Source organism: Mytilus trossulus, chromosome 13 (assembly GCF_036588685.1).
Source record: "Mytilus trossulus isolate FHL-02 chromosome 13, PNRI_Mtr1.1.1.hap1, whole genome shotgun sequence".
Classification (NCBI taxonomy): Eukaryota; Metazoa; Mollusca; class Bivalvia; order Mytilida; family Mytilidae; genus Mytilus; species Mytilus trossulus.
In genome coordinates this window covers 2,845,615-2,859,464 of record NC_086385.1, presented here as the reverse complement: position 1 = coordinate 2,859,464, position 13,850 = coordinate 2,845,615, and the positions used below count along the sequence as shown (strand labels likewise).

The window sequence follows — 13,850 nt, the reverse complement described above, 5'->3', positions numbered from 1 at the left end:
CGATGGTGGTAATGGTTTATATTTTAGTGCATTGAATGGAAATCTGGAGATAACACAGATACTGTTAGAGAACAATGCATACTGTAATATATGTGTACATAGTAAACAGTCATTAACAGATGCATTTATGAACCAGTCAGGGTACACCTTAGATAAAGGAAAACAATTACTATTTGCTAGCCTGGTAGAGAATACATCATCATGTGTAACAGAGTATATCAGTAAGAAGTCAGTAGATTATGGGTTTGATGTAGTAGCTGGTTCTTCTCCATTACATATAGCCTGTTTTATGGGTAGGATAGATGTAGTCCATTGTCTTCTGGACCACAATGCTGACATCAACATAACAAAACAAGATGGAACAACACCATTATTTTATGCGAGTGAAGTAGGACATGAGGATATTGTATGCTTATTGTTGGCTAATGGAGCAGATACACAGATGTGTAGACTTGATGGGAAATCCCCGTTAAAAGTTGCAACAGATAATGGACATGCATCTATAATAATGATTTTAACAAATCACACATAAAAAGAAGAAAAACTTTCTTCTTTAATAAATCTTGTTCTTTGGTCAGTGGTTTGTTATGACATATGAAAAAAATAAACACTTTGTTTTAATTATCTTGTTCTTTGTTTGATGTATGTTGACTATGTTTGGTATCTATTTCTATTCATGCCATTACTTCTGTCTCCAATTTAACATATTTCTTGATTTAATCACCCGGATCAGAAGGACCTATTTGATTTAGATCTGAGGTTGCCAATGAATAAAACTGTAAAATACTTAGTAAGCATTGTAATTCTATCATTACTTAGTTGTTTTAAATAACTTCATTGTTTTTTAAAGTCACATTTCTTTTTACTTGATGAAGTTTTTGCCTCATTACATGTTTAAGCTGAAAGTTCCAAATTATACTGAATGTACTGTACACAAATTTGAGCTTATATTTTATGTTTATTGTATGTTGATATTGTTATTTCATTTGTTGTATTGTTGGATTTCTGTCTTAACGCCATATAAGTATTTTTCATAATTTCATTGTATGATTTGTTTCTGTTTAGTACATGTACATTGATTCCTGTTTTTTTTTTAACTGAATAATGTTGATTTACAGACCTTTTAGTTCAGATATGCAGTCATAAAGAAAGTACTAATTTATTCAATTTGGTAAACTAGACTTCAATAGATAGGAATGTGGCATTATGCGAGGAATGTGGACACTTACCTAGCTGTGTCAGCATAAACTTTTGTATACACTTTTAAATTATTTCAGAAGGTAAAATGTCAGATATTTAATGTAATAGTTATTGAATTTGTAACATTTATTCAAAATTGTTCATTTGTCAATGCTGTACTATTTGTTTTTTTTAAAAGATATAAATTTCTTAATTTTGTGTCTAATTTGATTTGTTCTCTCTATATTGAAATAGGGAGATGTGGTATGTTGCCAATGAGATAACTTTCCACCATAGTTCAAATGAAGTAGATGTAAACAATTAAAGGCCACTGTAGGCCTTCAACAATGAGAAAACCCATACTGTATGGTTGGCTATAAAAGTGAAAATATTAAACAATTCAATTGAGAAAACTAACAGTCTAATTTATTACAAAACAATGTAAGAAAAACAAATATGACAGACAAGCACCAACGACAACTACAGGCTCCTGACTTGGGACTGGCACATAAAGAATGTTCAACACATTGTAAGTTATACATTTCTTATGTCATTATGGTCTTAAATTTTTGAGAAATATTTAAAAGAAATAATTATATTGACATGAAATAACCATTCATTTCACAGAATATAGATTTATTTTAAGTCTTGACTCTAAAGATATATAGGAAAAATGTTTCTTTAATTTCATTTCAGCCAATGGTTTTGTTTATGTCTGAATCAGGACCTATCAAGTTTTACCCTATTCCTATCGGGTTATTACCCATAAAAAAAAGAAATACCCTTGGGTTCTTCTAAAGATAATGTTGCTACATATGTAGACAGTTTCGATAAAGGGGCATGCTTTTGCATTGATAAGTTTTTCCCTGCATTCAGTCAACATTTGGCGGTATTAGTAGTTAAACAAAAAAGTTAAGAGTTGTCATGTAAGCAATTCAGACTTTGGAGATTATAGTTGACTTCCTGGTACAGTTATCACACAATCAATCTACAACTATTTTGATTAATGAATTCTGAAAGTTTAATGTAAGGGAACGACCATTTAACTTCAAGAGGAGCGGGTGGGTATAGTTTATTCATAAAAAAAATTCTGATCCCCAATTCGATGACAAAAAAATATTTTGAATCCAGATTTTCCCCATATAGTGTTAAATTTTGAAAAAAATAATTTGATTGATAACATCGAAACTAAAAAAAAAATGTCTGACTCAGACAAAAAAACATAACCCCCCCTCGAATTTCAATGGTTGCTCCCTAATGAAGATACATGTATATATATTTTGAATTTTAGGTGAAAATGTGTATATACTGATTATTACTGTTTTTTATGATATATTGTTTATACTGTAATATAAGAATATTTTGTTGATATAAATACTATATAAAAAATAATCAGAATTAAATTATTTAATAATGTTATGTATATTCTTTTTATTTACTTCTTACTGTTAACATGGTTAATTTATTATCAATGTAATTTTTGTTTATTATCAACATAAAAATAATAACATGATGAACGATTGCCAAGGAGACAATTATCCGCCAAATGAGGTAGAGGAAAGCAACTGTAGGTCAATCCAATCAGTTTTAACTCATTTTCTGAATAAAACACAGTGGTTGATTCAAGAGGGGAAGGGGTACTGGTGTATGCCCCTTTGATTTGAAAAAAATATAGGTTTTTTTTGCAAAAAGGCGTCAAAAATAATTTTAAGCAATTAATCCCTATACCCCCTTTTTCTCGAATCCTGGATCTACTACTTAAATATATTTACATTAACTATAGGTAATTATTAAGCCTTTAACAATGAGCAAAACCCATACCGTATGGTTAGTTATAAAAAGTCGGGACATTACAGATCGACACAAAAGACAAAACAATATTTCAGATAGTCTCATCTATAATAGATAAAATCAATAATCGTTGGAATGCAGATCTGGGAAATCATTCATTATTTATCTTAACTACGGTTGTACACTTAATTTTATGGGCAGTATGTGAAAGGTGAATGTCAAAGAAATTTTGAAAATAGACTGAAATTTTAGGAACTTGGTTTTATTGGGACAATATCTTTAGAGCCATAATTCAGATCTTAACCGATCTGTAGTCATTTCAAATCTTATTTAGTCGGTTTAATTTAAGATTTAAATTATTTAATTAGCAAAACAGTGAAATTTATATTTTACACCTCAGTAATCACACTGGTTCAAACTAGATTTTCATTAGTATAAACTCTTGCATTAAATATAGTCACTATATTATTTCGCTCTTTTTATTGGATATAAACTTTTCCTTTGTTGTTAATTGTTTATTTATACTATCGCAAAGTGTTTTCTTTACATTTTTGAATTTGATATTACGTTGAAATTACCCACCCTCCCTCCCTTGTTAAATTTTTTTTTTCCGTTTATAAATTCATAGTGGCGGATGTTTGCCAAAAAAATTGGTTATATATCTATGTTTATTATATTTTCATTTGTGTATTTAATTATTTATGATATATTGTATTTGTAATATATTGAAAAAATATTTATATCAGGCAATACAAATTATACCTATTGACTTCCTTTTATTTCACCCACTTGATAATTAATGCCTGGTCCATATATGAAAGTATGTCTGTTGTGATTATCAATGGCAATGTTTTCACATGGCAGTTATTATTAATAAAAGCACCATTTTCGGACTAAGTTGATGATACAACATGGAATTTTGCAGATATGTTACGAAGCAAAAGAAATAAGCTTTAAAGATTAACTTTTAAAAAGTCTCAGTTTAACTTAAAGATGAAGAACAGCTATTTGTATTGTCTGCTTATCCACTAACCATTTAGATGGAAAAGTAAAAACTATAACGTTAGTGTTCTACTTGAAGTTAGAATGTAATGTCTCCGGGAAGGCTGGAATGTCATTCTGCTAAGTCTCTCCTTGTGATAATGCAGGTTAACAATCAGGATAAGTGTGTCAAAGCAGTACAAAGTAGGGTTTTATATTCATATGATATTTACGGCCGCGCATAAACACGTTCTTGTCCTGATATGCATGTAATATTTGCCACTCAACGTTAAACTTTAATTAATCATTATCATCATGACTAGATACACAATGTTCTTTCTGTTTTATTTTGTAATAAACCAAGGACCATTACATAAACAACTTTTTCGGACGAAGTTGATGATTGAACATGGAATTTGGCAGATACATTACGAAGCAAACGACCTAAGCTTCAATGATTTACTTTAAAAATAAATGAGCCTAATTTTAATTTTAAGATGAAGAACAGCAATTGGTATTGTCTGCTTGTCCACTGAGCACTTAGCATTTAGGTGCAAAAGTAAAATCTGTTGAATGTAATGTGTCCGGGAAGGTTGAAATGTCATTCTGCGTAAGGGTTTATATTCCGGCATATCACATTAACGGGTGCACATAAACACGTTCTTGACCTGATCTGCAAATACTTTTTCCTACTGAAAGTTTAACTTTAATTAATCGTTATCATCATTAATAGATGCATAATATTCTGTCTGTTCCATTTTTGTCGAGCATGCGACTTCTGTCGCAGAAAGCGAGACAAAGGGATAGTGAGCCGGCGATGGCGGCGTTAACAAACTTCTTGAAAGCTGAATGTTTCAGAAATTAGAAGACCTTCATCTTTCATACTTTGTATATATATGCCTTATATTATGAAGTTTCCGTCTGTTATAAAGTCCATTGTCCTTGACCTCATTTTTTATGGTTCTGTGACTACTTGAAAAAAAAAAGTTAAGATTTTTAGTATGCTTAAGGATGTACTTAGGTGAAATTAAAAAAAATCTAGAATCAGAAGAGCATTAGTTAAGGAACAAAATAAGCTAAAAATATGGATTAGGGTTAGGGTTATCATAGGTAATGGAGCTCCTTTTTCAGATATTCGATTAAAAAAAAATGGCGGCAAACAGCTGACTCGGACTTATACCTTTTATTTGCATTGGTATTATTTTGGACTCAAATCGAAAGAAAAAAAATCTCGAATCTGCCTTAATTTTTGGTAAGTGACCTTTTATGAGCTATTGAAGTCTTATATAAAAAGAAAAATGGGTGTTATGGGGCAAAATATTTTATCCTGTATCGTAGGAAAAAAACCTAGGAGTCCGAAAATCTGACAAAAATTCCTAATCCTGACCAAAGTTCTTCCTTAATTTCTTTCTTATTATGAGTTATAGGATAACTTTAATAGGTATGTTCGGATCTTGCAAGGTCCTCATGCCCGTCAGACAGTTTCCACTTGACCTCAACATCATTTCACGGATCAGTGATCAAGGTTAAGTTTTCGTGGTCAAGTCCAAATCTCAGATACTATAAGCAATAGGGCTAGTATATTTGGTGTATGGAATTTTTGTAAGGCGTACATGGCAGCTGTCATTTAACCTTGACTTAATTTTCATGGTGCAGTGGTTAAGTTAAGTTTTTGTGCTTTGGTCTGTTTTTCTAATACTGTATGCAGTAGGTCAACTATATTTGGTGTATGGAAATACTTTTCGATGAACATGTCACTCTGATAGGTTTTATTTGACCTTGACCTAATATTTTGCGGTTCATTGCTCAATGTTAAGTTTTTGTGTTGTTTTGGTCTGTTTTTCTCAAACTATGAGCTATAGGTCAACTATCTTTGGTGTATGGAATGACTGTAAGGTGTATTTGCTGTATGGAATGACTTTAAGGTGTACATGTCTGTCTGTCAGTTTTCATCTGACCTTGACCTCATTTTCATTGTTCCTTGCTCAATATAAAGTTTTCATTGTTTTGTCTTTTTCTTGTATACTATAAGCACTAGATCAACTACTAGTATATCTCATTTTTTTTCTGGTCTATTGGATTATTTTAAGGTGTACATGTATTTTTGGCTTGGTTTATCTGACCTTGACCTCATTTTATTTGCTCATGTTAGTTTTATGTGATACTTGTAGTAAAACTTTATATGATGTAGGACTATAAAAATAAAATCAATGGTCAGTAAAGCAGGCGAGATATTTCAGCACGTGCACTCTTGCATAATAAAACCATGGAACATTACATTAAATTATCAATTGGCAATTGACAGATGTCTATCTCACAGAGGATGTTTGTAATATTTTCGACATTATTACTTATTTATTGTCACTGGGATTATAATATGTAGCTGCCAATTAAAACCTCAAACGGATTTAAGGGTCTGTCTTTTCAATAAGTTAATAGTTTTTGCTCAATTTTGAAGGCCTCACTAAGTCAGTCATTTTGAGATGAAGAGCACTACCAAAAGCGCCTGTGCTCATGGTTTTATGCACATATAGTAATTTTGTGCCATGAATAATTATTGATACAACACAACCTCTGAGTTGGACTACAATTCTTCTTTATAAAAGACGACAACAACAAATAAACAATAAAAAATACCACAAAACATTGAAATCAAATTAAAGAAACCGCTTACAAGGGACGTCGCTAGTTGTATTTTGGATTTTATGTTCATGTGCGTGTGACGTGATTTGACTATTTATTTTTATTTTTAAATAAAAAATTTCTAACCATAAATCACGATCATTGGGATAACAAAGCTTACAGGTACATAACACCTGATTGGAGTTTAATGTGACAGTCAATCGCCAATCGTTACATTTGCAATCTATGAAGAGACACAGCCTTCAATCTACAAGAAAGAAAAGGTAAAAAGCGATATGAAATAAAAACAAACTATCCAGAGTTTATGAACTGAATTATTTTTTAGATAATTAACTTATCTGTGTGGCATTTGCAAAAAAAGGCATGATGACAGACAAACGTCAAAGCGAGTAGCAACTTACTTTCGTGTTGAGCTCATTATGACGGACAAACTTCAACGCGAGTCCTCATGCATAATACCACGTAAAGTTCATCGTGGACAATACAATGAGCCAAGGCTGTGAATTCATTTATATTCGTGGATACCAATTTTCTTGGATTGAGAAAAAAATTGTTATTTTCGTGGATATTTGATTTCTTGGTTTTCTCAAAGTCTGTATGCAAGCATGATAGATAACATTAGTATCGCATTGAACATTAAAATTCGTGGTTTACCTATACCTATACCATTGAAATCCACGAATAAGGGTATCCAAGAATGATAATGAATGCACAGTTTCATGTAGAACTCACCATGACGGACAAAAAATCAATAGGGTAACAATGTTTGGTGCCATGAAGAGCTCTTCATGCCGGACAAATTTCAACACGAGTAGCCATTTAGTGCCATTAAAACTCGTCATGACAGATAAATGTCAATACAAGCAGCCGTATATAGTGCCCTGTAGAGCTCACCATGACAGACAAACGTCACTGCGAGTAACCAAGTATAGTAACACGTAGAGGTCATCTCCGACAAACGTCTATGCTAGTAGCTATGTAGTTACATGTAGAGCTCACCATGACAGACAAACGTCAATGCTAGTGGCCAAGAATAGTGCCATGTAAACCCCTGTCTGAAGAACATACGTCAATGCGTGTAGCAAAGCATAGTTCCTTGTAGAGCTCATCATGACACACAGCTGTCAGTGCGATGAGCAATGTATAGCGTCATGTAGAGTTCATCATAACGGACACACGTCAACGCGATTAGTAATGTAAAATATCATCTATAGGTCATCATGACGAACAAATGTCAGCGCGAGTAGCCATTAGGCGCAACGTAGAGCTTGTCATGGCAGACAAACATCAGTGCGAGTAGCCATGTACAGTCCCAAGTTGAGATCATCATGACCGACAAACGTCAACGCAAATAGCCACGAAGTGATTTAAAGAGCTCATCATGATGGACAAACGTCAATACAACAATACAACAGCATTAAAGCATTAGTGGATAAATTGATGTTTGGGTAATACTCAGTGACAAACAGTTCATGCATATTCAGTTAACAAAAAAAATATAATTATTATTTATATAATGAATAGGTTAAAAAAAGTTTCAAAGAAGATAAAGGATGCAGATTTTGACTGCCACTGGAAAACGAAGAATTGCAGGAAAGGTGCACAAATTTGGTCAAGAAATGGATTACCTACGGACCCTGAAAGGATATTTCAGTATTAGAGTGTGTAACAATTTCCAATCATGGGCATTACATATTTACAGTTCTTATTCTCAATTCAATTAGATGACTATTTTAAATATCCAAATTAGACAAACAACATTCGCTTTCCGATGAGTCCTATCAAAGAAAAAGAAGCAGTACTTTTCCCTTTTCTACGCTCTTGCTAAAGTGAGGTTTCCGTTTTCCTGTGCGGGTTCGTATAAATACGCAGCCATGTCCGTTTGGAATTGGGACGACACATCCAATGTATCGTGAAGAGAGAATACCACACTATAAAGAACCCTTGTAACAACTCTCTGTTGGTCCGTAGATGGCCTGTTGATAGGCCAAACTTTTGTCTTTTTCCAACGTATTTTCTAAAGGGAATCCAAATTTTCAGCCCTTCGTACTTGTCGACTCGTACACTCGTACATTGCAGAACTTACCTATTATATTAATTGTAAATTTGTTCTCGCCCCGAACATGGATGAAACATTTGCCACTGGACGCAATGCACACAGAGATCAATCAATCAATCTGTATACCCTCAACGAAACCCGAATTTGTTTAACAACACTCCTCGCCCTAAATAATATGATCTTTTTTTTTTAACATAATAAACATTGACGAAACTACTTTACTCTAGACGTAACTGGTGTACGGTCGAATCTACTGTTTCCATGAAGAGTAATGCTGTATATAGACTGTGTTTCATTGCAATGACTATTTTAATCGGAGCCTTTAAATATGTCGTTAATTATGCAAGTGATAACATGTTACAAGTAAACATTTAAGCTACAGTGGCAAAATTTGTTCATGTGAATTTCACACGAATCTCACCTGAAATTCACCTCAAACGAGGTTGTACATGAAACTCACGTGAACATTTTCATGAGAATTTCACGTGAATTGTGATTCACATAACTCTGACGTGATATTTTTCAATTTTTTCAAAAATTAGAAATTATTTGAATTACTTTTTTTTGAAGTAAAAGCATGAGATTTTCACATGAAATTCACGGGAGGTTCACATGAGATTCACGTGAAACTCACACGAGTTTCACGATTTAGCTCGTTTAAGGTTAAAAATATGCAACAATTCAATTGAAAAAAACTAACGGCCTATTTATAACAAAATGATTTGCCAAAAAACAAATATGACAGACATGAACCAACGACAACCACTGAACCTGACTTGGGACAGGCACATACAGAATGTTAAACTAGTATGAAGCTCCTTTGGGCACAATTTAGTATGACCATTTTTTTCCCATTCTAAATTCAATACAAATTTAGTAGAGATCAGTAGATTCTTCAGACGTTACGCACGGTATTCGGTCTATTTTTCATTTGACCATTTCTTGATGCATAAGTAGGACAGAAAACAAATCAATTCTTCTCATTATTAAATAGTTACTTGTCTTGATTCATCATTTGAATCGATACTAAATAAAACCTGATTTCAATAAACTTAATGTTATGTTTTATTATATAATTAAGCAATGATTCCGTGTTCATACTGCCATTGTTGCCGTGTAAGACGTAACAACAAGAACCAACCATCCAAATATAAACGAAGAAAAAAATACAATCTGCTGAATGGATTTTGATAAAATTTGTATAGCTTGAATAGAATATGATTCTATTCATGGTGTGAAACGGTCACGCTAAATATCATGTCAGGTCGCAATCTAGCGGCCATTTTCGAAATTCCATAGAGCTGTAAGATTTGAAAAATCGAGTACACAAAAATGAAAGCAAGCACTTCGATATTATCATATTTTCACATAAATTATAGAAAAGGTATGTCACCTCAACATTAAAATGTGATTTAATTAGATTTTACGAACACGTTTTTATTTTTAACATAACTTATATCATATTTTTTTTCAGCATTTCCCGTGTCTCCCTTAAATGTTACCATAGAGCCATTGTTCAAGATTTTTTAGTACCATAATAATTTAGGGTATTTTAAATTTGTGACAGACAAATGAACTATGAAGACAAATGTTATTACTGAAATAATTACATTAGATGTATGTTTCATTATGATACTTTATTTTGATTGGCTAACGGCACATCACTTGTTATTCCGTAAGCAATTGCATCACTCAATAAAACTTTTCATTCATGATAGCGCGTGGTCCCAAAATAAAGTGCACAGGTGAATAATATACAAAATTTATAAAATTCGTGTTCTCATGATCAAAGCTAAAAAATGTAATTATAAGTATTGAATGCTTCTTTTTGTAACTTTATAGGGTTGTAAAAGCGTTGACCGTGCGCACATTTTTAGTATGAAGCGCTTCCGCGCTTCATACAAAATGTACTTCGGTCAACGCTTTTACACCCCAATAAATTTACAAAAAGAAGCATTCAATTCTTAAATGTGATTTTTTAAAGATTTGTTTAAGCCTTCAATGTTAAGGAAACGCTCAATTTTTCATCAATTTCCATCAAGTTGTCCGTGTACTCCCCAAAATGTTACCACGTCTAATTTGAACGTTTTTTCCACGGAACGTCAATGTAACGTAATATGTATAATTTTATTTTCCATTGACTGAAAGTGTCTCATGTATATGTCTTTTGTATTTGACACGTTCTGTATAATGATATTATTTTGGTAGATAATGTTTTATAATTTCTTTAAAAAAGTTAAAAATCAATATGAAAATTTGACTCTATCAAAGTTTTGTTAACCATGTGCCGATCTTAAAGGCGTCAAAGTTTTCGGATAAAAACAATAATTTCATGCAAAGGGTTAATTATTGTAAATGCAAACAATTTGCGTTTTAAGGCGAGAAGTGAAAAATTGCCAAGCATGCATGATTCTCTTGAAATAATCACGCGATAGTCATAATTAACTGTTATTTACACGTAACAAGTGCAAATATTACCCGAAATTTTCGGATAAATATATGTAGCACAAGCTTTAATAATACCGAAGCTTTCGTTTTTGGAATCAAGTAGCAGATATGTCTCTGCTGGTACGAATTTTTGTTATATACACTAACAGTAATTTCCACGCATCCGACAAACAGACGCATGTGAAAAATACTCATTCTTTTTCAAGGACTGTAAATCACTTTTTGATTTAAAATAAAATGAACAATTCCAAACAAAATTTTCATTCCAAAATCTGAGGATGAAATTGAAATTAAGGACCAAGCAAACAGAAGATATATATAGTAGCTGTTGCTGCCATTGACCAGAACGAGGATTATTAATATTTGCATTACAATCTTCTTAAAAGACCCATATCTCAGAATTTCATAGTACGGATAAAAAAGCGCTCATTTTCTAAAAGACCCCGAAATTATTCGCGAACTGTATTTTGACAATTAAAGTTGTAGGCGGGTTGGTAAAATTTAAACTCTTGAAGCACAAAACAGCTTTGGTACCGACTGTTTCCACGCAATATATTTGTCTAGACTTACGGATACTAGTGATAACGGAATCCTGACCATCATTGAATATGTGCATTTTGCGAGAATTGACGTTATTGGGCAACGACAATTATTTAAAACATATACTTTCAATAAGTTATGATTGTAATGAAATAAAGTGTATGTGTCAAAAATATATAATCAGTAATCTTAGCAGTCTATTTTTTTTAAATAAATAGTTAAACATCAAAATGCCAGCTGTATAAAAAAAGGTGCAAAGCTTTTACGTTTAGAAGTCGGTTGAAATAATAAAAAAACGACGTCGAGTAACGTTACCATTACTAAACCGAACACCGTGCGTAACGTCTCAACTTATTACAGCACTGTTCATGCTTTATCGGTTCGTGTAACACTTAACAATTCAAAATTTTAAAAAGTTTTCAAATTTTAGTTTTTTTGATTTTTGATCAAAGTTTTAAAATATCAAAATTCTAAAATTGTAAATTTTTACTAAACTTTAACGTGCAGTTTTTATCATTCCGCTTTTTCAAAGTTTTAATTTTTTTATTTTTTATTCAAATATTAAAAATATAAAAGGAACGAAAAGAGAACGTCTGTATCATTATCGCGTTTGGTGTACCTGTAAAGTGCGAAACATAATAAAACGGAACGAAACGAAACAAAACAAAACAATTCAAAACAAGACCAAACGAAATTTGCAAAAAAAGAATCGAAGCAAAACGAAAAGTGACGAAACGACGAAATGAACGTTTTTAATTGAAAAATTAATTTAAGAGATAAAAAAAGAAAAGAAAAGATGCTGACTGCATGGGATCAAGACTGAAAAAATGAATAAAAAAAATTAATATATTTCTGTTAAGCTTAGAACTATTTGGTTTTCACAATTAATCAAAAGATAACAGCGAATTTCGAATTTATTGGTCGTAATGGACAAAAGGAATTCTAAGTTGGATAGTTTACTCTCATTTTACAATTGTGTTTGTTCTACACTTTTGCCAAAACGTAACTTGCTTGATAAAGCAACCATCATTTAGGAGAACCGTAAAAAGTTACCATCTCGCAGTAAGCCAAATAATGTGGTAAGATTGAGTATGTAAATATTTGCTACAATATGTTAAGCAATACTGAATCAACTAAAATTGCTCAATACACGTGTACAAAATAGTGCATTCCCTAAAATTTGAATTCAGATTTTTTATTTTGTTTTTGGGCTTCTTACTATCTGCCTCCATGTCGGCAGATAGATTACGCAACGTACATTTTGAACGATCATCTTTAGTCTTTTATCGATTGCATGACGATCATATATTGACTATTATTATTGATTTCAAGTCCAAGAATTGGTACGGTAGGTGGAATACTGAATCATTGGTGTTGCAATAACGTTATTGTCGCCACGAATGTGGAGGTTGTGGATTGATCTGCAGTCGGATCAAATCATTTTTTTATATTAGTATCTGCTTAACACTGTTTTCCCCGATACACTGTCTTTAAAAAGAGGGACGAAAGGTATCAAAGGGACAGTCAAACTCATAAATCGAAAATAAACTGACAACGCCATGGCTAAAAATGAAAAAGACGAACAGACAAACAATAGTACACATAACACAACATAGAAAACTAAAGAATAAACAAGACGAACCCCACCAATAACTAGAGGTGATCTCAGGTTCTCTGGAAGGGTAAGCAGATCCTGGTCCACATGTGGCACCCTTCGTGTGGCTTATGTGATAACAAATTCGGTAAATAGTCTCATTCGGTAGGTCACATTCATGAAAGGGAAGGGGATTGTAGTTACGATGTAAGGAACATATCCGATATCATTTGTGAAACTGTTATTACATAACGGTCAACCAACTCGGGATGGCGTCCGTAAAATTTACAAAGAGATGATTTCAACTTCACCATTTGGAACTCTTGATTTAAAAGCTTCCTTGTGAGCAACAACCCTCTATCAAGAAAATCATGATAGGAAATGCAAGCATGGGAATATCGTATCAATTGGGAGATATATACCCCGTATGCAGGTGCTGCTGGAATGTTGCTACTTAGAAATGGAAAATTCACAATTGGAAAGCTGAAATCATCTCTTTTGTCGTAAAGTTTTGTTTTCAACCGACCCTCATTGTCAATTTCTAGATGTAAGTCAAGATTTGAGGCCGACTTAACTGTATTTGTAGTATCCTTTATCTCTAGTTCGATGGGATAG

General features: G+C 32.5%; 1 protein-coding gene across 1 annotated transcript in view; it reads left to right on the top strand.

Moving 5' to 3' along the window:
• The window catches only part of LOC134695321 (uncharacterized), a 77,094-nt gene extending 76,562 nt beyond the window's left edge, over positions 1-532 (top strand). Inside the window, exon 11 of the mRNA XM_063556545.1 lies at positions 28-532. Within this exon, the coding sequence (XP_063412615.1) occupies positions 28-532 (505 nt within the window). The remainder of the gene's footprint in view (positions 1-27) is intronic.
• Positions 533-13,850: the final 13,318 nt, after the last annotated feature.